This window comes from Coptis chinensis, chromosome 4, assembly GCF_015680905.1.
Source record: "Coptis chinensis isolate HL-2020 chromosome 4, ASM1568090v1, whole genome shotgun sequence".
Lineage (NCBI taxonomy): Eukaryota > Viridiplantae > Streptophyta > Magnoliopsida > Ranunculales > Ranunculaceae > Coptis > Coptis chinensis.
Genome location: NC_141459.1, coordinates 9548351 through 9571919, shown reverse-complemented (window position 1 = coordinate 9571919; position 23569 = coordinate 9548351). Strand labels below are relative to the sequence as shown.

Below are 23569 nucleotides of genomic sequence, written 5' to 3'. Positions count from 1 at the left end.
TTTTAGTGATCCAAGGAAGACCGACATGGGTTAACAGATGGGACGTACCTGATCTAGCCTACTACAGGTGTAAAGATAGATGAAAAATGTGCATGTTTGAATATTTTTGCAGGAGCTGTCTTATATAAACACTACCAGGTGTGATTTTGTCTGTAACTCGCACTGCACATTCTCCCTCTTTTACATTATATAAAATATTGCTGACTTGGCAAAAATAAATCGTATATACATTTCTCCTTTCTCACTGAACTTACAATGGAAAATAAACCCAAACAGACGCACCTTTCCATCGCTACATAAATCACAACAACAAAAAATGGCACACAAATTCTCTAAACTCTTTTTCATCATTCAGACTCTAAAAAATAATCTTAACAGACACCGTTTGGCAGATATATCCCAATTAAAACCCGCTCCTCTTCTTCTCCAAAAAAAAATTTAATAATAACATTCTGAAACTCTCGCCCATGAATCTATTTTTGGGTTTTCTACCATCTCTTTTAATTAGTTTCCGTATTTTCCCAAACATCTTGCATCTGAACCGGAAGCGGAGGTGGAAAGAAGAGAGGTTATTTCCGCACCAAAGTGAGTTTTTTTTTCGGTAGGTAGCGGCGATGGAAGTCACACCAGTGCTGATCCAGTTGTTTATTACCACAGGAGTCATGCAGTTATGAGAAGTGATTGTGATTCCGTTCCGGATATCCCAGATGCAGTGCCTGTTCATAGGGATTCAGTTTCAGAGTTCGAGTGTTGATGTGTAGCAAAATCAGAATAGACTCAAATCTGGGATTCTCGGGGTGGGATGGCAATATTTCTGATCGATAGGTGGGATAAGAATAGGATGCCAAGGCCCACTGGTGAAGGGAGTTCATTTGCTGTTGCGGAGTCAAGAGGTCGCTGTTGATGCTGCGAGCTTTCATCGGTGCTGGAGGAACAGAAAGACCGAACTGGTTTTGGTTCACTCGTTCTTGGCGCTAGGGCTTGGTCTTATTTGATAGGATTAAAGACTGATATGCTTCACTCCTGAGCCAGCTAAATACAGGACCTTGGTAAACGCAATGATCAGCAAAGAACAAGAAGAACGGGGGTTATGGTGAAGAATAGGAAGAAAGCTACTAAGGCCCTTGGGCCAGTTAAGAGAGTCTGTCTTCTTCAGTATCCCATCTGTCTATTAGTCAAAGCGGAATCACAACTGTCTCACGAAAGAAGGGTCTCCAGCAGTGTATTCATGGTCATTCCAAACATAGGATTTTCGCCTAGGTAATCTCGCTTTCGTCATACAGGTATTTCACTGCTCTGATTTTTTTTTTTCTTTTCGGTTTTATTTTTTGCTTCTTTTCCCACTTTAAGTATTCGCTAATATCGCTAATCTGCATGTTACAAGCTTACTGTGTATGGTTGCGCGCTTCATTTTCAGTATCATCCTCAGAGGTGCGTTTATTTTTTAAGGGATTGTTTCAATTTAAATAATGCTACAGTTTATCCTAGACTGGCAACCCGCAACTTCATGTTTCAATCTCAGAGACAGGGTCTTATGAAGAGTTTAGCATTTAAATTTTGTAGTGTTCTTATTTTTTTAGGGTTTTATTTGGTTGTCATTTGGATAATGACTAATCATAAACTGTGTTTTGATTTTTTTTTTTTTTGGGTGTTATTTGGTCGTCATGTGGATTACAAATAATTGTATGCTCTATAATGGTTCTGTGTGATTTTTCTCGAGAGTTGAAGTACAATTGTCATAAATTGTACCATGATTTTTCACAATGTTGCTAGCTTATCAATCAAAATATAAGAAAGAACTTGGGATGGTTTTTGATATTCTCAGCTTATTTCTTTGCTCCAAGTATTCTTAAATAATTATTTACTGCTCTATGTGTGCCTCAAATACTTATGGGATTTTCTAGATGTAGTCTGTGGATTGTCCATTGGCTTCAAACCTCTTTATCTCTACTTTTGCCATTCTGGCTATTGATTCATCCAGAACAATCCAGTAATGTATTGTAACTTCTGTGACAGTTTATGCGACCACGCTCACGTGACAAGAAACTTAAAGAAGAATGGGCTGTGTCACTAAAATCCGTTGAAGATATTCATGATGTATAATTTTCATTTCCATTTCGTAGTATTACTGCGCCTTCCAATTTCTTTAGCTTAAACAATTCCATGAGAAAATATTTCCTCATTTGGTTCTTGATGCATAAGATATTTATGCAATGGTGCCTAGGAAAACTTGAAAGCAATCCATGGTCAGAGTTAAATGGTCTCCAGGCAGAGACAAAGATCGTTAATGAACAATTGGGAAGCATTAATTTGAAGGGTTTTCTGACCATCAACAACCACCCATCTGTTAATGCAGCAAAATCTGATTCTCCTTCTGTTGGTGAGTAGTATATTATTTAAGTCATGCACCATCTTATAGCATCATCTTTTGTTGTTACTGAAGAAATGACGAGATGTTCTTTCTATCAGATTACCGTCACATTGTCTATTTGGAGTTGTGAACTTCTGATGATTTTTTGGGTTTAAAAAGACATGTTGAAAACCTATGTTTCTTTTTGAATGCATTTCTTTGGTATCTATGTAAATTTTGTTTATCCCTTGCCATCTTTGCTAAAACTTTTGTTTATTGGATGAAATAACTTGTAGCAGAAGAGGGAACTAGCGTTTGTTTCAGTTACTTGCATTCTTCATGGGGGTGGACCTGGTGGCTGTGTTTATTAGAAGGCCTATTCTTCTTTCTCAAGGGCAATTTATCGAGAATTCCTATCGTGAAAATCAAAACATTAGAGTCCATCAACTTTATTACATTACAGCAATCATTTGTAAGAATTCAGTTTCTAATTTTCCATGCTCCTGCACTCATGCCAAACAACCAAGAGTTCATTTGCGAATTTCATCAACATAATACCTATTTTCTTGGTAAATTAGTTTGTGGCATATGCACTAATATTTACTAAATTACAGGTTGTTAAATACCTCTTCGAATATATTTAGAGCAGCAAAATCGAATCGGACAAAGAACACAACTAGCGTATTGAAGTGTTTTTTTCTTATTGAAGTTTTTTGTCAGACCTTTACCTTTATTAATCTAAAACATGTTACATAATATATCCATTCAAACAAATATAATATGTTACTATTCTAATTTACATAGCGTTCATTCTTTTGATTTTCTCTACCCCAATTTTCTTTTCTAGCACGTGCAACGCACGTGCCCGTTTACTAGTTTATTATATAATTAGAGTAACTCTAGTAGTATGTAATAAGGGTGATATGTAATAGTTATCTTTTATTTATTTATTTTTATTTTATGTGTTTGCAATCATGTATTAGTTGTCGTTCTATTAATAAAAATTGTAATTCATTTGCTAAATCAAATGAAGTAAATTCTAAATCACACAACATAATAATAACCACACAACATAATAATAATCACACAACATATCAAAATGATCAAATGAACAATTCTAAATCACACAACATAATAATAATCGTTATACAACAACCTCCTAGACTATCCTACATACGCCCTCCTCTGCGCGTGAACTCCTCCTCGACCGTCTTGTCTTTGAACTCTCCGTCTGTCCATCTTTGTGATGAACTCACCCTTGTGCGATCAATCGGGCACAGAACTCATCAATCTGGCGTTGCAAATCGTCATAATCCACATGAGCACAGGAAAGAAGTCTCTCTCTCTCTCTCTCAACATCAGTAGCGAATCGAGGAGCGCAAGCCATCATTTACCGCGAATGCTTGTCTCATATCTCATGCGTAGGTCATCCCGAAATAATTATTCATTAATAATTTATGACATTTTCATAATAAACCAAAATAATAAAACAAAACCAATAAAAATAATTACCGAGATAGATGTCCAAGGTCGGGCTCTAAGCTATGCAGCGAGTGGCATCAATAGAAGAAATGGGTCGGTAAATCGTCGGCCCACTCGGATCGCTCAAACTGAAAACCCAAGGCCACTCGATGAAGGGGATCCGGGCTTTGGAACAAATGTGTGCCTGCAGTCCAGGTGAAACGTCGGTATGACGGTGGCCAATCTGGAATTCACGTCGACACCCAAATTGCTAACCAGTATGAATGTTGCAATGCGACCTACATTGGAGCAAATGACCAATAGACACCCTAAACCCGATGCGGTAGTAATCGCTCATAAAGTCTGCAATGTAACTAGGTCGAAGCACGTAGCCAAGTCCAATGCACGTTACTCTCGATGACTTGCTCTAAGGTCATGTCCTTAGCCTCGATACATGGGTAGCGGATCGGGAGGGATACCAAAGTATGGTGTGTGGTATGCGTAACATGCATCTATCCCCTAAATACCACTCCATATCACTCCCACAAGTGAATACCATCCTCTATGAGAAATGAACAATGCATATCTATCATTCGGCCGATGTGCACGGATGTCCTCCAAGGCCTCCAAACAATAGAAGCACGTGGTGCTAAGCTCGATTTGGGTTTGGACCCGAAGTTATGTTATGACCGATCTCACCGGGTCGACGCTCGACAAGGTCCGTGCCAAGCCCCCGAGCCTAGGCCTCTCATCGGTATACTCTGTGAGGATAGGATTTGCGACGGAAATACTCATAAAACCATACCTCTAAGAGAATGACAAACCCTCCCATCCGGGGACTCACCGACAACACCAAGTATGTCGAGGGCGCCCTATCTAAACAACGAACAAATGACGATATGGCTCCACCAAAATCAATACCCCCAACTCATGCAAGTGCTCAAAGTTAGCTAGATATCCCAAGTTAATCGTGGAATGGCGGGAAGGAAAAAAGAAGACACCCATCAAATACATACGTAAAGCTCTTTACATACTCATCAACATGTGTTTGACCATCATCTAATCAAGTGACAAATAATCTATCAAAACTGCAATCTCGAATCGGTGAGTCAACGGTGTAATGTATGCGACCTTGATACCGAAATCCTAACACCAAAGATCGTCATATGACTCCTCGGTCGACAAGGGAAGAAAGTCATCATTTGGGCACAACTCGGAATTGATTACTACATCTCAACGGATTACCTAATCCTATACTCAAACCGGATATCATGCAAAAATCTAATGGAGTGAAGCCCAACTCTCCCCGAGGGAAGTGAAAAGTATGTGTACTATCCCACCATCTCTCAACTAAACCATTAATAACTCCCCTCAATGTCGGTCTTATTGTAAGGGATGTCAACTAGATGAGCAAAGGGAGTCGCTAAAATTGCATCTCTAACATGGTCAAGTGCACCGACTTTCTTAATATCATCCCACCACGTCCTAAAGCCGCGTGGAGTGCACCGAACCCGATACATAACACATCTCGATGTAATGCAAAAATGAAACTAAAATTAAAAAATAAAAATAAAAATATCGTGATTGAACTACTAAAATTAACTACTACTACTACTAATTTATGAAATTAAAATACATACCGTTGTTCAAGAACAACTCTTGAGACATGCCTATCATGAAACCTCTTAGACACCGGGTCTAAGATGGCTGAAATCAATAGCATCCAGAGAAATTCAAAATCGACTTGCGATATTGAAAGCGACAATGGATCGTCGACCTCGACTCCTTGATTTGACTCTGGAAGTGGTTGGTTCATCATCTAAATCCACCAATGGGATTATCCCAAACGTATGCACTTTTTTCTTTTTCACCGCCACCACTCCATCGTGTTTGGTTATTATAGACGGATTCGTCGTCGGAACTCATTTTTTTCCTACTAACTAAAGTGACTTAGTTGAAAAAAAATTTGTAAAATGACAAAAGTCCGAATCGTCGCGACATTAAATAAAAAACATAGCGCGACATTAGTAATCTTGGCGAGCGGCGGTGATCTTGGCCATCTAATGTCGGTGGGTCTCCAATAAATTTTGCGACTGTGAATTTGCAACCACCTAGAGTTGGTCGATATTTGCTGATCAGATTCTGTGGTAGCATTCTTCAAATTTGAAGAGTATGCTACCACCACCTAAAGATGCTCTTAATGCGAAAATTATACCACATTCCAATACTATTTGATGATACGTATTATACATACAATAATACCCGACCTGTGATTCTGTGAACGTGAATATGTGACATTTTCCTAAACGATTTATGAAATTCCAAATATTTGGCATTCAACAACTTATTTACTGTTTATCGAAAAAAACAACTTATTTATTTGTTTATTATAATTATCATCATCATTGCTAAACCACTTGTCTAGACGTTGCACTTCTCAATTTCTTATCAATGATTAGCATCATATCCAGCGCTGCGCATGCATGTCTCTACAGAGTTATGTCTTCAATAGATTCATTCAAAACAGTTTCTACCAACGCCGTACCTTGGATCTTATGATAATTGGGTGAACGGATCACAAGTACGCAAGAGTGTAAGACACAATTGGCCAGACGTGTACTGGGTCATCCTGATTTTCAATCATTGGCCCTTGCATGTTTTTTCATATTGCCTATGAAGTATTTTTTTTTTTTTTTTGAGAAAATGACCAAAACAGATATTGAATTTTTTTTTTATTCAAATAAACATAGTACAAGTTTCAATTTAGACATTCATCTAATCAATTAAAAATTTCCCCAATTCTAATTTGCCTATGTGGCAGTTGTTGTGAGGTGGCATCCATCCAACATTTCAACAAACTAACTCATGCAATATCAACTGAAATATCGGTTAAACCCGATTTCGAGAACAGATGACCTGATATTTCATCATCACATGAGTCGTCTCCCCCCCCTATTTCTCCCTCATTCTCTGCTCCCACTCCATTAATGGTGGAAACTGCAAATTGTCTAATTTTTTTCAAAACTCAAATAAAATTGAACAAACTAACGTGCAATTCAACAAGATTAAGCAAATTTGTCTTTATTATATTGTGGGAAATAGTTCTAAAGAAGGTAAGAATTCCCTCTTCTTTTCTGTGCCACTAGATTGATGGCCATCATCAAAGTTTTCTAATAATTCAGTTGGTGTGAAAATACATGTGTCCCGTTTCCACTGTTCAAGCTAAATACGGGAAGTCTTCGACTTCAAATTCTCAATGGCTGAAAGCAATAGCGTCCTAGGACCCATTGCAATACGGTGTGGTCAATACTCCAAGACTTTGCCACCATAGTGGACCCAGTTTTCGTGCTTGTGTTTTTTTTTTTGGAAAAAGAACAAGAGTTGTAGTACAATGAGTCAATGACTAGTGAATTAGATTGATCTCTTTACCATAGGTCCACAGCCCATAGAGAGCCAGTCTTTTTGCATAATTCCTTAAATCTTTAGTGGGTTGGCTGGGTTTTTGTTTTTAATGTTGCGTAATAATGGTGGCCTTGTGTTCAACTTCAACCGCTGTCCTGGGAACAAAAAAAAAACCACTGTCCAGTTCCCTTGGGTCCCTTGTCTTTGCACAAATATTCGCTCCAAATTCAGTGCCACGCTGAAGCACTTGTAACTTGTAAGATGGATCCAACTGCCCTTGGGCTTGATCTGATTTCAACCATTTCTATCCCTCCAATGTACCTTGACCTCTAACATGCCATTGCGGCTGCCACTGAATCAGTCTCAACCCTTATCTGGCTCCAATCAAACTCTATGGCTATTGTTATTACCTTCAAGGCTTCAACAATTGTTTGCAGGAAACTCAATTGTCACATGATGCATACAAGTTCCTTATAAACTGAAAAAAATAGCGTTCTTAAAACCTCCAAACTAGTCGTTTCAAAATTATAATCGTAGCAGCAAATTATAATTCCACTTCAAAATTCAATTAGGAAGGTGAAGCACCGACCTCAGCAAGCATATATAGATCATCGTAGCAGTTGGGAACCCCATCAAACAAACATCAGTTCCAAAAGAAATTTTTGAAGTACATGGTAAGCTTTAGGGGTCTGTAGGTCGGGTGATTGAGATGGAGAACAGTTATCGAATTTCGGAATCTGCACAGCCGACGGAGGAGCATTATCAAAGGTTGGAGTTACCTTCGGGAGGAGAAGGATCCAAGTTGACACTAAAAGAAATCTGGAAAGCATATCATACACAAGCCTAAGCCTTGAAGTTACATCCAGCTAATAGATCTAACGATCCTATTGCTTATGTCAATTACCTAAAGCTTCGATTTTCTTACTATTTTATTAGATGTGAAAGAAATCGTAAAGCTGAACGATATGATTTGAATCTTGAAGAACTTGTTGCCCGTCTAGAGAAGGTTCCATTCTAGGATATAGTTCCTTTCATGATTCTAAACAATTGTACTGTTTTGTTTGTTTTATGTTCTTATTCGTTGGTTTACTGCACCACTATCGAATAAATTGTTTTTGTACGTTCTTTGTTTTCCTTCGGCAGTTTTGTGTTCTTACTATCGAATCAATTATGTTTGTACAAATACGTGGCATGGTTTTGTTCTTGAATTGCAACTCCTTTTAAGAAAGAAGAGAGGAAAAAAAGCACCACTGGCAAGTTGCTTTCCATATCTTACTCGTTGCACATCAGAGTGCATAGTTTCATAGAATCTCCTTCAATTACAAACTTAATTCTGATTTTAGATGCTAATTGGTGGTTATAACTAGGGGTGTAATACGGGGCGGGTCAACCGTGGGTCAAATAGTAATGGGTTGGGTCGAGGTAGGTCTAGGGGATACAAATCCAGTAGTCTCCAACGGGGCGGGGCGGGGCAGGTTGAAGTGTCATATCTTGTACATCATCATCCTACTGTTGGGTCAATTCTGGGGCCATTTTGGGCCGAGTCATTCGGTCGGTGGAAATTATCATTTTAACCCAATTTCACCCAAAAAAAACTTTCTAATTATCTGAGTAATATATTTTTCATTCACAACATAGAAAAAATTGGAATCAATCAATAAAAATAAAACAAAATAAAAAAAAATTGAACTTGAACCCAAAACCATATCTGTAAATTTGAAACTTATTTCTCGTGATTTACCATTTGTAAATTGATTATTTTCTATAACATGATAAAATGAAGATGGAAGCGAGAATTTATGGTACAAAACAATAAAAGATAAACTAAAAGAATTCAAAATTAATATAAAGATGAATGATTTATTTTCTCTAAAATTCGAAAGTTGAATTTGAACTTTTTATATATGCTCAATGTTCAAATTCGAATATTTGAAGTCGATGTTGAACTCATAAGTTTGTGTTCATATCGATTTCCTAAATTCCTACAAAAGTTAAAAAAAAATATATAAACTGAATACAAAAATATTAGAGTTAGAGTCTTGAAATTGTGCGGGTCAACGGGGTTGGGTCAACGGCTTTTGACACGGTGTGGGTCGGGAGGCTTGTCGGGTCGGGTTTGAGCATAGAACCTACACCCATAGCCCCCCATTGCGTAAAAAAATGGTGGCGGGTGGGGGGGTCTATTTTATTTTCGGTCGGTCGGGTTTGGGTGGCGGGTGAAGACCGGGTACCCTACCGGATGATGGGTCAACGGTTTTTTTTTACACTCCTAGAGACTTATAACTAGGGGTGTCTCTTTTTGCCGAATTTCCGATTTTTCCGAAATCCGACCCGAAATTGGTCTGGCTCTGGGTGTAGTTTTCATGGGCCGATTTTCCGATTTCGAAAATTCGAAAAAAAATGGATCGGATTTGGATATAATTCTAAAATCCGATCCGATCCGAAAATTCCGAAATTTTCGATATTATTGCCAATTTATTCCGAAAATATATACTTCTCTCACTATCCACTTGATTAGATCTCGGCCGTTCATTCATTTTCTAGTTTTTTACTTCCAAAAACAAAACAAAAACATAACCTAGCCACTACTTTCCCACTTGAATTAGACCACTCTACTGTCATTACACCGTTTGTCATAACAACAATGATATGAAAAAAAATGTCATTGAATCATACAATGACTTCCAGACCAATCCAAAAGCCAAATTCCAATAGATAGAATATTATGTAAAGTTACTTAGAGTCCAAGACCATAATCCATTATTTATGCAGACACTTCACGCTTCAATTTCCACACACGAAAAAAGATTGAAACATTACAAATACCCAAACCTCAACAGAATGCAATGCTTGCTATTGGTGGTTGCAGGTTCTTTTTCTCGTTTTTTCTTGGATCACTTGTTTGAATGAAAATGGGTTTTCTCAGTAAACAAGTGCGTATTGTTGTTGGTACATTGGTGTTGTGGACATGGTTTTCTCTCCCTACAAATCCCTACAATGAACATTGGCGTATGATATTCTAAAAATAATTGAAAGTAAAAAGATCTTTGAAAATTTACCAAGTATTCTGAAATTTCCGAGTTATTCCGAAATTTCCGAAAGTTCTGAAATTGGAAATATATTTTGAATCCGAAAAAAAATTGGATCGGATTTGGCTAGCATATTAAGTTCCGAAAAAAATTTGGAAAAATTCCGAAGGAGGTTAATCCGATCCGATCCGAAGTCACCCCTACTTATAACCATGTAATCATGGCTGAGTTAGTGACTCATCAACTATGGCCGGATCTAAGCAATAAAAAGCAAGTAGCTCCGGCTCACATTCAAATTTTGTACCATGTCCTCAGAATCCAAGCTTCTATAGCATCACTATTTTTTGTATCCATTAGTACAATTAGATCCCCATATCTTCCGTTCTCATTCATGCAGTAGGCAACCTACAAGGAGGATAATATCTGCAACCAGAATGTAGGAAGCTAATCAATGATTTCCAACTCAAAATCTTCTTCAAAATTTATCTCTTATTATGATTGGTTGAAATAGACCATCTCTAGCATTTTCTTCACAGATGAATTAAATGAAAATATACAAGACAAAAAGCTACTGCCTATAGGAACTTCCAGTGTCGTACTGGTTCGAAATTGTATAATTGGTTCAGTTTCTTTTGATGTTATAGCAATCCCAGTCAATTGCTCCCAAAATAAGATTCATTAACAACAGTCTGTAAAGTTTATATGAATCTAATAAGTGAGTGTATAGGAAGTGATAAACTGAGCAAATTGTTAGTAAGACGACCTTAGAGATCACTTACCTGCTCAATAAGATTGGATGGAATACCGATATCTGCAGTTAAAACATGAGCAGGATAATTGGAAGTTCCCTGGAGGTCCCAAAAAGTGGATGATGAGAGAGCTCTTAAATCACCCCACAAGTTGGGTGCTACCAGGGGAGACTCTTGATCACTCTGCAAGTATAAACAACTTTTAGAAGCAATGAAAAGTTAGAAACACAGTAAAACAGCTGCAAATGTCACAAGTTGTCTCACTCATACAGCAATTCGTTGCAGTACTGCAACAAGGAAAAGACCGAAATTGAGAAGATATCAAGATTACAAATGAAATAACAAAATACACAAGGCACTAGAAAGTGTTGCATGTACGGGTAACTGAAATACAATCATGCTCAGTTCCCCATAGCCGTTTACAACACGTCCTTTTGCAAGTTAAAGCTTGAAACACCTATACCGTATCAGTACAAGTATCTTCAATTCGCAGGAAAGAAGCTATTGCATGGGGGAAGAGTGATAATATTCCAGCAGAATGCACAAAAAACACTACCCTAATCCTTCAGTAGCCATTTATCCCCCCATAAGAAAAATGTACAAATAAACATTAGTAAGATCCACTCTTATTAAGTTAGTAAGAAGTGAAAATACATGAGTTAAGCTACCACGTCAGCCTAGCGCAAACAAAACAGAGCATAATACTGTTTTTAAATCAGCCTCCCCACCCGAATGATTCTACTAGTTGTAACCTTGCATGGAAAGTTTCACCTCTAAAATCAAGGAGTTGAGAGGCAGACTCGTTAGGACTATAGGAACCTTAAGAGCATTTAAATGTGAACAACCCTCTGATTATAGGGAAGTATTCAAAAGCCGTAATAGTTCATTAGTTCCCTTTACTTTACGTGCTTTTCCGCACAATGAGATTCTCTCTAACTTGTATTTTCTTTAAGAAGCCTCCGATGTGCAGATGAATGAAAAGAAGTAACCTCATACAAACTGCAAGTCATCATCAAATGACCTTAAAATATAGTCTTGCCAAAGAGTCACCTCTAGTTGAGAACTCGGTACAGATTTGTGTCATATCAGGCCCTATGGTGTGTGGGTGACTGTGTGCAATAAAGTAATACGATTTTACAAAATAAAACTTTTCACCTTGTTTGCCCACTTCAATCCACATGCATTACACAGAAACCTTGGCCGTCCAACTGCCCCGCGACGCATTGCAGGAGTAGAATTTTCACCAATTCCAATATACCACAATATTGACATTTGTGCTCACTGAAAGATAAGGAGAGAGAACATGTCAATTGTAGAAATCTTTCATAAAGAGGAGGGAGTGGAATCAAGTCTTCTGATTCTCTGGAAGACTGGAACCAACTTTCTAGTATATATTGCCAGTACAAGGTGTGACCAAAATAACAACACGAAAAAAGACAATCATACTAAAATTCGTAGGGAGCGTGTGGACAGTAAAGCAAGTTCATGGAAAATGTGGTTATCGGGCCCAAATTAAGCAGTAAATCATAAAACTTGTGCCCTTTAACTTACCCATTTTCTGTACAAGACCAGCTTTTATATTGAAAAGAGCTCTGTGGTGAATCCAAATTGGAAGCAGCTGTTATCTCCTCCGCTGAACTTACAAACTGTCCATTCTTGTGGTGCATCCTACTTACAAGAGTAAATGAAATAGTAAGCTAGCCGATAATTAAAACATGGTGGAGTAGAAAACCCATTCAAACAACGTTTTAGAATATTTAGAGTAGACATCTCACCTTTGGGGAACCTCTTTGCCGCAATTGTACCGGATTTTCTTGTCACAACATAGTTCTTTTCGTTTCTCACCAAACCTAACCAAGGAACGTACTTGTTCTTCGTGAAGGATTTCATCATCGAGCTGCCTCAGTTACACTCTAAACATATTTTCATAGAATATTAAACATAAAATTCTTCAACGAAAAAATAAATAACGAGGCGTAATTTGGGACAACATGCACGGTCCCATAAATACCCCGTCCATTCGAAAAGGTAAGTCAGCAGTAGGAACAGCCATAGGTATATCTTGCCCACCCAAAAGCAGCTTAACTGAAATATTTGACAAACAGGCATACTTATACAATTCCCAATGAATAGAATTAAACCACTCGAATCAGAAAATTGAGATCAATAAGAAGTTCCACAGACAGAACAGTTTGACACGCACAAAAAAAAATTGCACATATCCAGGGATGCAATGCAGTAGTTACATAACGAGCCCACCGTAAGATTTGATTCGTCCTGATACAAACACTGACTAGAACTCAATTCATTACAAAAAATAAAAAATAATAATTAATTAAAAATTGAAAGTGAAGTAGGATAAAAATGACCTTCTTATTAGTGACAGCATTGAAGACATAGACTTGACCTTGAAATGACACAGTAAGTTCATTTTTACTTGACGCCAAAGCAACTAACACTCTTACTATTACTACTACGACTACTAGTGTTTACGCTGAAACTCTTCGCATTTTCATATTCGTCATCGTCATCCTCATATTCATGAACCTCAATTTGAATACGCATTTTTTTTTATTCAATGTAGCTATCACTCGAAATCCTGCAGGTGCCGACTAGCAAATTCGGTGATGATACCAAGTCTGGGACTTGAACCCGCAGCATTAAAGAGTTACTGATCTCATTTAAAACAGGCTTACCAAAAAAAAAAAATCACTCGAAATCCTTGATAGAGCGAAATTGCAGCTTTGAAACTCTTGAAGACCCGAAAATATTATTTGCGGATTTGCCCCTTGAAAGTGTCACTTGTACTTTCGAGATGCGAAAGGCAGTCGAAAAGTTATTATTCTCTATCGTTTTCACTTTTCAGTTGTATGGGAGAAACTATCAGATCATTCAGATGCATCCTGATGGTATGGATTTAGATGTTCCAAAGGTACAAGGTGTGCATAGTTACTTTTCATGTAAGTTTTTGCATGTCATGAAAATATCTCTTCGACTCATTTCGGGCAATCAATTTTCACATTTTCGTCTCAATAACTGGTTTTTTTCCTTGTTTCATTCGACAACTTTTTTGTTTTTAAAAACTAAAACTAGAGTGATGGTCACGGGCTAGCATCTGATCTGCAAATGGCTAGTCGATCACCACCTTTATCGGTATCACTGGATGTATTATACGATCAAAATTCAAACAAGATGATCTTTATCACATGCATAACCAATAAGGAGTTCAGTACGTGTTGAAAAGGATACGCTATTTACCAAAACCATGTAACCACACAGACATTCTCTCATTTTGAAATTATATAGATGAAATTTATGCTGTGATGCTGTCCCAACACGGGTTATTGCTGAGACTTGAGAGTTGAGACTCGTTATTGTTACAGTTAAAGTATATAGACTAGCATACATGGGCAAACAAACTGAATTACAGGATGAAACTTACACCAAATTGGTCCGAGGGCCAGGGCCACTCAGCTGATCCCTAAAACTTCCCATTTACCTTATTGGGATACCAACAACATTTAAGTGGTTAAAACAATTTAACCTACAAGCAATAGCTTTAGGGCTCACAAAACCAATTTAACAAGATAGATGATGGATACTCAGCCATGTAGTCACCAATAGAGAGAAAGAGAAAGCAATATGATGCTTTTCTCAAGTCTTTAGAAATCTGTACATTAAATTAGTTGGACAGAGTCGAAAAGAAAATGAAAAACCTCCCGTGTTCAAACTCTGCAGAGAACTGACCAATAGCTCCAGCCTATTAAATATACTTATCACTTTTATACTACAGCTTCATCTTCATCTTCTTCATCATCATCATCATCATCATCAATATGGGAGGATGCAATAGTAACACCTTCTTGGCTGTCTTTTCCAATATCGGAATCATCAGCTTCATTCTTTGAGGGCCCACACAAGAAAAAAGTAAAGTAAAACAACAAAAATCAGTAAAAGCCGTTGGCATACTGAAATCAGAACGAAAAAACATAAAACAAAACAAAAAAGTACAATTCAAGTACCATTCATACTCAACAAAAGATTGTTACCTGTATGGTTGCACTCTGCACTGTGAAATTAACCTGTACGGCTTTCTGGCCTCCCACAGTTGTAACCTTGGAAATAGGTCTTAGTTCTCCCTGCAGATCACAAAACTATGAATTGGCAAAGGACGATGAAATACAACATATGAGATATAAAATTTTATAATGATGCACAATAACCTTGGCTGAATCTAAATGCTGAAGGAGAGGAAATAATCCCCCTCCCCGCACAACGTCTTACTACAAGATCTTTTAGAAAGTTTTAAAAATCAAAATAAAGTGGAATTGACACCTAGACAGAGATAGAGGTCTTATACATGCAGATAAAAATGATGTCACAATAAGCAGGACTGCAACAAAGATTAACAGCTAGGAAATATTACAGTACAGGACTTTGTTGCACAGGTAATATAAAACAATAGTCATAATCAAAATCATTCTTATTAGATAACACTTTTTTATTCTGACTCGAGTAAGATTATGTTGAGCAACTTAAAAGGGAATTCAAGCTGTTGACTACGACATCTGAGAATTAGATAAGAGTATAAGACAAAGAAACTGTTACAACAACTCATTAAGGCAAGTACCAATCGAACATAACCAAGAATTTTCTGGAGACAGGGTGCTGCTACAATAGGTGGACCAAGGAGCGAAAGCAAGTCTTCATGGACAAGGCAGAGGCGGTTGGATCTACTCAAAATGGTGCATCGGCGAGAGCCTTCGGGATATAGCCTTCAGGCTAGGGTCCTTCAATGTAACCAGTGTGGGTCTTCCTTAACCCTCTAAATATTTCAAAAAAAAAGGGATTCATCAACCCCTCAAGACTTGCGAATCTGAATGACTCTCTACCTCCAAAGCTTCTAAGAATCGCAAGTTAGATTCTCTAATGGGGAAGTGCTATATATTACTAGAAGGGAAGGATTCAATACCAGCTACTTCAATGCTTTGTCCAAATTAAAATAGTATCATGTTGCCCTTCGCATAACTTCAACACATATTTCATGTATTACCTAATTCAGCAAATAATTCCTATCTCCTTGTGTTGCCACTTGTGTTCATAAGGATTAAAGACACATACTTCCTTCGTAGTAAGCGCACTTCCAACTGTTTGACCAGGACTATGTACAAACAGTGCCCAACCTCATCTACTAGTGCTTGGGAGTTGGGAATATCATGAGCTATCCTTACAAAAGTTGATAAAATTTTCTAATTGAAAAACTTAACTTATCCGGTTGCAGTTCTGAAAATAGAAATGACTTATTCTGAAAGTATACAGCGTGTGGTTAACTATCAGAAAATGTAGAAAACTAAAACACAAAGCCCTTTTAAAACTAGATCATCACAAAATATTAAGCATATTCTAAATCGTGGAAAATATAGAATGATATTGATTTTTTCCTTTTCCTTCTTTTTTCAGACTCGCTATAAAATGCATGGTTATACACTTAAACACATAATGACATTCTGTCCCATCTAACTTGTATTAGAGCCTGCCAATTATATATAAACATCGTACCACGTTGAAATAACTTCACCAAATTTGAAATGGAAATGGCACTATAGTCTCTATGTACAAATACACACAAAATGAACAATAGCATAACAGGGAAATATAGGAAGAAATTGGTTGCAAATTATCAACCTTGTTTGCCCAAGTCAGCCCGCATGCATTGCACAGAGTCCTCGGTCCACCAGGTCCGCGACGCATCATAGGGGTGAACTTTGAACTGGTACCACAATGTGTGCATCTACACAAGAAGCAATTAACATGTAAAACTCACTGAGAGAGAGGGAGAGAGAGATAGAGAAAGAGCACACGCCAGCTTGGGTTGCTTGACTAAAGGAAGATGCCTCCCCCCATGTCTTATATGCTTCAGCTAACTTCCCTTCCAAGTAAGTAAATGGGAAACAGGCTTCCCCACCTTCATTGTATACTAAGAAGATCTAAACTACTGCAATTCGTAGTTATAATGTCCGTACCCCCGCAAGCACTTCTACTCTTGTGGCTCTACTCTCGAAAGGCAATGGAGTGTGGACTATGATGTCCCAAAAACAACATACAGAGAAGAAGAGGACATGTTGTTCCACTCCAAGAAGAGACTTAAGAATCGACTTACATAATTTCTGGGAGGGATGCATCTCGCCCAGGATTCCCTTCAGCACTCCAGCTTGATGAAGCCGGTGGCATTCCTTCAGGTCTTACCTTAGATGACATAAACTGGCCTTTTCTTCGCTGCATCCTGAAAAAGACCAAGATGTATATACATATCATGAATATATCACATTACAGCTGAAGAAATATTAGCGGAGAAGACCAAAAAAAAAACGGAAAAACATGACACAAAATTATAAGAATTCTATACCCCAACATTAAAAAAATCAAGATTTCAAACCGTAGCACGTCAAAACTATAACATAAGAAAAAATGAACTCTACGTTTAACCAAATTTCCTTATTAAAAAGTATTAATTTTTTATATCAAATATAATCTTGTTTTACAGATTGCTCACTGACAAGAGTTTTAACGTACAAAAGGTCTTCGTAGGTTCCTTTTAACTCGTCTACATATTTATGGTTACACGATTCATTAGCAAAGCAAACTAAAAGAGTCTCCTCGAGCAGTTGCAGATAATGCAAGAGGACAAATAGTTAAGAAATACGCCATCCATACAACAGCAGGTTTACAAAGTCCATTGGGAATTTAAATAATAGTACAAAAATGAAAATACCTTTTCCACATTCATATTTCAGAATTTAGTGTGAAAAGTTATGACATTCACAATAACTTCTGTATTTAGGGAGAGAGAGAGAGAGAGAAAACACTGGACAAGCTGTCCATCAAAATCAGCCCCTAACTATTGCATGGCACATAGATGTGGGTCATTAGTCCGCCATATTTCGTGTCTCATAATAACCCAACCCAATGATTATTTACTATAAAAGATTTCCGTTTCTCCTTGGGACCCTATATAAACGCTGTGATTCTAGATTGAAACTAATTATAGTTCAAGGGTATATTGAGCTCATATATGCCTATATGGCAATAAATTTGATCATCCAGCACAATGGCATGGAGGGGGAGGATAACTACAGAGCATGTGAATGTAAAATAAATCTCCCACTCAACGTAAATCTCAAAATCTAAGGCCATGGAGACATAATTTATTTATCGTGGTATATATGGAAATTCAAAGGCAGTAAAAACAAGCTCCAGGGAAAGAGATTGTTGTTTTGCTTTTACCATCTAAGACTCTATATACCACAAGCTAAGTTACATTGACATGGATACGAAGTGTCTGACACGGCAAAATATAAAAACTGATGTATACCACATACAATCTGTGTTCAACACGGACACGTGGATACGATCCGACACTGATTTCTTTTTCTGTTTGTTTAAATATGGCGCATCCATGTAACATAGACCACAACTATACATACACGAATCACTTTTTCATAAACTTGGCGTAGAAACAATAATTTTTATGTATGACTGAAATTCATTGTACTATTCAATTGCAGGGAAGCAAGTACAAAACCAAGTGAAATGGAAATCTTGGTAACGAAAAAACTCTTACTTCCTTTTACTTCAAACAATCACAAGATGCCATAGTTGTGGATATCCATTTTTCTTTTTCTTTTTCTTGAAAAACACTTGAAAGGCTTTCCAAAGAGAAACATTGCTAATTTGTGTAAGTTTAAATGTTGTTTTAAGATATATCATTTTACTCATTCAATATTCAAGAACGCCATATCCAAATAAAGTCAGTTTGCACTAGAATGTATGCTTTGGAAAGGTCTTGGCATGATCATTTCGGTTGAAATCTATAAACACTTAACCAAACAGAAAAGTTTTAACTTCATTTAGTCCTAAAGGGCGCCAATGGGAAGGTCCATTGACATATGTATTACTTGGAATGACATAAATTATATACTTTAATATGCACTAATCTCAGTTAGAAACTCATTAATAACAATAACTTCACAAATTATGACCAACAATAAGGGCGAAATGAAGTTAACACCTCCTAAGAAAATGCCATGTAGAACGCTACTTTTCTTTGTTCTATTTAGCAATTCTTACTTCTAATTTTATAAAAAGATTTCCACCAAAGCCACAGCTCGAGCTAGGTGAAATATCAATGTAGCAACAGATCCAGTTACTAGCATATAAGTAAATTTCATCCCCAGCAATCCATTTAACTACAACTTTAATTTTCCTCAACTGCATAAGTAACTTAAAAAAAAAAAGTCCACAAACAAACCTGAGCGCAACTTCTTTACGAACATTATACCGAATTTTCTTATCATAGTTCAATTCTTTCCTCTTTTCCCTAAATCTCAACAAAGAAGCAGCTCTATTTGGAGTATTCACTCCACCTGCTGTCTCAACAGAACCCTAAAAAAGAAAAAAACATACAAAACCAGTAAACACAAAAACAAACCACAAAAGTACAAAAAAAGACACATACACATACCCTTCTCTTTTTAGAAGCAACTGTAACACTAGGCACTCCAGATGGTATACCATAACCTCCCAACAATAGCAAAACTGCCTGCACCTAAAATTACCAAATAAAAAACAATATATCAGATGGAACAGACCTTAAATTGCAGAAACATAAATTGTAGAAAAAAGAACAGACCTTTTCAGGGGGGACAGAGTCATAGACAAAAACTTCCCCTTGGAAAGAAATACTAAGCTGATCTGGACTTTCCCCAAGTTGTTGATCTGAGTGATTATTAGGAAAAGTAAAATAAGCAGAATCAGATGGAATATCATCACTTTCCATTATTTCCATACCACCACCACCACCACCACCACTGCCACTTTCATTCATTATTGAACTGTTTCCATAAAATTGTGTCTGCTGACTTTGATGATTGTGGTGATTTAGAGGTGCTGATTTGGGCATTTTTTTAGCATTACCTAATTTATTAAGTTTTAAACCCTAATTTTATTAAAGTTTTGATTTTTGGGGGGTGTGAATTTATTAAGTGAGCTCAAAAAGAGTGGATGGAGAAAAAAAAAAGTTTTTTGGATTTTGTCAATTTTGGGGGTTTTATTTCTTTTTACCAAATTCAGCTCTATTGAGGACAATGGGAATGTGGGGGTAATTTTGTAATAGAACTTGCATTGTGGGGAAATTACCAGATGTGACCCGGGTTGACAAGAATAACGGACGCACCACTCAGAGGGACACAACCACGGATGCCCGCGTCCGACAGCAGTCAACATGGCATCTCTTTTTGCCGAATTTCCAATTTTTCCTAAATCCGACCCAAAATTGGTTTGGTTCTGGGTGTAGTTTTCATGGGCCGATTTCCGAAAATTTCGAAAAAAAATTGGATCGGATTCGGATATAACTTTAAAAACCGATCCGATTTCTGATATTATTGCCAATTTATTCCGAAAATATGTACTTCTCTCACTATCCACTTGATTGGATCTCAACCGTTCATTCATTTTTTAGTTTTTTACTTCCAAAAACAAAACAAAAACCTAACCTAACCACTACTTCCCCATTTGAATTGGACCACTCCATTGTCATTACACCATCTACCATAACAACAATGATATGAAAAAAAATGTCATTGAGTCATACAATAACTTTCATACCAATCCAAAAGCCAAATTATAATAGATAGAATGTTATATAAACCTACTTAGAGTCCAATACCATAATCCATTATTCATGCAGACATTTCACGCTTCAATTTTCACACACGAAAAAAGATTGAAACATTACAAATACCCAGACCTTAACAGAATGCAATGCTTGATGTTGGTGGCTGCAAGCTCTTTTTCTCATTTTTTTTTGGATCACTTGTTTGAATGAAAAATGGGTTTTCTCAGTAAACAAGTGTGTATTGCTGTTGGTACATTGGTGTTGTGGATATGGTTTTCTCTCTCTACAATGAACATTGGCGTATGATATTCCAAAAATAATTGAAAGTAAAGAGATATTTGAAAATTTACCAAGTATTCTGAAATTTCCGAGTTATTTCGAAAGTTTCGAAAGTTCCAAAATTGAAAATATATTTTGAATCCGAAAAAAAATTGGATCGGATTTGGCTAGCATATTAGATTCCGAAATTTGAAAGAATTCCGAAAGAGGTTAATCCGATCCGATCCGATCCGAAATCACCCATAGTTAAACCAAACACTGGTCAAGATGAGGTCAACATGTTCAAGACATGGATATTTGACTCGAAAAGAAAAATAATAATAAAACAAAATAATGTGTTTTTTTTATGATTCTTGTTTTTTTAAGACTTATAACATGTTTTTAAAATTTGATTAAGAAATATTTAACTTAATTTTGTGATGGTTTTATCTTAAATAGTTTTGAATATATAAATTATGATACATTTAAATCAGTTTATAATGTTTAATTTTGTTGAGATTATAATCCCACATCAGGTGTCTAAAGTCTAGCAAATTAATATATAAATTATGAGTCGCTCCACTTATCACCAATTTGTTTTAAGTTGGATGTCTATCTTTAATATGGTATTAAAACAAGCTATTTCTTTGCCCCAAAGGGATATATAAATTCTGGACCGCTCCACTTATCACCAATTGGTTTTAAGTTTGATGTTCATCTTCAATAAATTTATATAAAATAAAATTACAAATATTTTAATTTCCGTGTCTTCTATTGTGTTCGTGCCCAACTTTTTTGAGATATAACTAAGTCGCTACCTCTGTGTCAGCGTCCATTATGACGTATTCTATATGTATACTTATTGTGCAAACCTAACCATTTATTTTTTTGGCAAGCTTGTTTTAAAATAATTTGTGACTTATTTATTATCTATATACTAAAGCAGAGACCTCCAATGGAGGATTTTATCTCTTTTAGGTGACACTCTACTATGAGAGTTATCTTTTTCTCTCTTCTATGTGGCACTCTAATATGAAAGATAGTATTTTCTAATAGTCTACAATTTCTCATAGTGAATATATTTTTTTCTTTTTAACACTTTGGACATCGTGATTTTATATTTTAACAAATTCCGTCTAAGTTCCGTCTCAAATAGTTAATAAAAGCTTATGTGGACACTCAATTATCAAGTGAAATGTAATGGACCTCAACATAAAAAAAACATTTTGGAAATAAAGTGTAATAATATATTTATTTAGTCTAAAAAATTATTTTGTTACCTGATTTGGATGGCAAATAGACAGAATCCCCAGATTATTAAAATTGGAAACTACGATCCCCAAAGTGTTAAAAAAAAAAAAAAAAAATTGTTGCCCATTATTTGTATTTGGCTATAGTTGGATGCCTAGAAATTTATTTTTTTTCGTTTATATTGTCATTCACGGGTAATATGACCACACAATGCATTGTCCAACTATATTCACGACAAACTTTCTCTCACATACTAAGCATAAAATCGGTTTTCAGAAGTTATCCGTCTAGGAGCGATATGCAATTAATCAGCGATTTAATTGGTTTAATCGGTTTAATATTATTATACAAATATACAATTATACCTTCAAAATACAAAATACCAAAAACATTCAGCTCAATAATTAAAAAACATTATAGTAAAATTTATAAATTCTAATATTTTTGAATAATCTCATATTCTTTGAAACTAAATGTCCCCTAATACAGCCTATATTCTTTCAAAGTAAAGAAGGTAGGTCTCTTATCAAATTAAATAAGTAAAAGTGGTTAAAGTTTCCTCCATGGATATCTTCACCAAGCTCATTCCAGAACGTCACCCTCCTTCCAAGTGTCAAATCCCCCTCCCTTTCAAGTAAAAAGATAAAGCTAACTGATTACCTCTTATATGATTCCTTGACTGGCACTGAACATCTAAAACTGATTCAGCCAATTCCATCTTTTTATTATTTTTGGAGTTTCTCTTCCTGACACCTCCAGATCCATCTTTTGCAATTGAAGAATGTTTTTATTTAAAAAAGAGTTTGGTGGCGGCGCGGTTAAAGGTATCATGGTGGTGCGGTAGCCCATCCAAGAGGACCTCCGATCTGCCCTCTCACACTCTCCAAACGAACTTCTCTCTCCTCACCTCTCTATATGATCTGTTTTCTCTCTCCTCCCATCTCTCGGGGGTACACGGTGGTGATTAGATCGACGGTGGATAAAGGTACTGGTTGGGGAAGAAGGGAGAAGCACGATCTGTTTTTTAATTGTTTGGGTTCCGGTAATATCGGAGGATTTTTTTTTTTCATTTCTTCGAGAAATCGGTGTTCTTAGTCGATTTGATATACGATTAATTACTAATTAAAATTAATCGCAGATTTAATCCGATTTTAACTGAAAAGCTCACATATATTTTTTTTGGTAACCGTCTCACATCTAGTTACAATGATCTACCCTCTTCCTAAAGGGCAGGCGGTGGGCATGAGCCACTTATGGTACCTTAAAAAGTTATACCGCAAACGCTATCTTTATAAATTTTTCTATTTATGCGGTTACTTTTAACGCGATAGCATATGCTATCTTTATAAATTTCTATTTATGCGGCCACTCAAAAAATCCAAATAAAGCTCTGTAT

The 23569-nt window shown here is 36.5% G+C and overlaps 2 protein-coding genes and 1 long non-coding RNA gene across 7 annotated transcripts; 1 reads left to right on the top strand and 2 right to left on the bottom strand.

Moving 5' to 3' along the window:
- The first annotated feature begins 6 nt into the window (after positions 1–6).
- On the top strand, positions 7–2588 carry LOC147501740 (uncharacterized). Of its 3 annotated transcripts, none has more exons than XR_015221450.1 (4): positions 7–1283; positions 1385–1431; positions 2017–2097; positions 2225–2588. It is a non-coding gene; the product is annotated as an uncharacterized LOC147501740 (long non-coding RNA). The 3 variants fall into 3 exon arrangements; XR_015221451.1 differs by having other exon boundaries at positions 2203–2588; XR_015221449.1 differs by having other exon boundaries at positions 2017–2588.
- A 7622-nt stretch (positions 2589–10210) lies between these two features.
- Positions 10211–13280, bottom strand: LOC147501739 (uncharacterized). 3 transcript variants are annotated; one of them, XM_086603826.1, is made up of 5 exons: positions 12767–13280; positions 12543–12659; positions 12147–12272; positions 11022–11174; positions 10211–10665 (listed from the first exon to the last, which is right to left on the bottom strand). In XM_086603826.1, the coding sequence occupies exons 3-5, from the start codon at positions 12261–12263 to the stop codon at positions 10648–10650; spliced, it is 288 nt and encodes a 95-aa protein (XP_086459952.1). In that variant the 5' UTR covers positions 12264–12272; positions 12543–12659; positions 12767–13280; the 3' UTR covers positions 10211–10647. The 3 variants fall into 3 exon arrangements, with proteins under 3 accessions (XP_086459952.1, XP_086459950.1, XP_086459951.1); XM_086603824.1 differs by lacking the exon at positions 10211–10665 and adding an exon at positions 10721–10931; XM_086603825.1 differs by lacking the exons at positions 10211–10665; positions 12543–12659; positions 12767–13280 and adding an exon at positions 10721–10931 and having other exon boundaries at positions 12147–12361.
- A 1116-nt stretch (positions 13281–14396) lies between these two features.
- LOC147501738 (GATA transcription factor 24-like) lies at positions 14397–20133 on the bottom strand. Its single transcript, XM_086606744.1, has 7 exons — positions 19681–20133; positions 19513–19596; positions 19300–19433; positions 17152–17274; positions 16677–16782; positions 15041–15130; positions 14397–14893 (listed from the first exon to the last, which is right to left on the bottom strand). Exons 1-7 carry the CDS (start codon positions 19948–19950, stop codon positions 14774–14776), a joined length of 927 nt encoding a protein of 308 aa, XP_086462870.1. The 5' UTR covers positions 19951–20133; the 3' UTR covers positions 14397–14773.
- Between the last annotated feature and the right edge of the window lie 3436 nt (positions 20134–23569).

Excerpts from the sequence above, each read along its gene's own strand:
- LOC147501738 (XM_086606744.1), bottom strand. The coding sequence starts at position 19,950 with ATGCCCAAATCAGCACCTCTAAATCACCACAATCATCAAAGTCAGCAG. Across the intron at positions 19,597-19,680 it reads ACTCTGTCCCCCCTGAAAAG|GTGCAGGCAGTTTTGCTATT; the intron begins GTCTGTTCTTTT and ends TGGTAATTTTAG. Across the intron at positions 16,783-17,151 it reads GCATCCCTCCCAGAAATTAT|ATGCACACATTGTGGTACCA; the intron begins GTAAGTCGATTC and ends CTTCTTGTGTAG.
- LOC147501739 (XM_086603824.1), bottom strand. The coding sequence starts at position 12,263 with ATGTCAATATTGTGGTATATTGGAATTGGTGAAAATTCTACTCCTGCA. Across the intron at positions 11,175-12,146 it reads GATTGAAGTGGGCAAACAAG|AGTGATCAAGAGTCTCCCCT; the intron begins GTGAAAAGTTTT and ends TTATACTTGCAG. Across the intron at positions 10,932-11,021 it reads CATCCAATCTTATTGAGCAG|ACTGTTGTTAATGAATCTTA; the intron begins GTAAGTGATCTC and ends TAAACTTTACAG.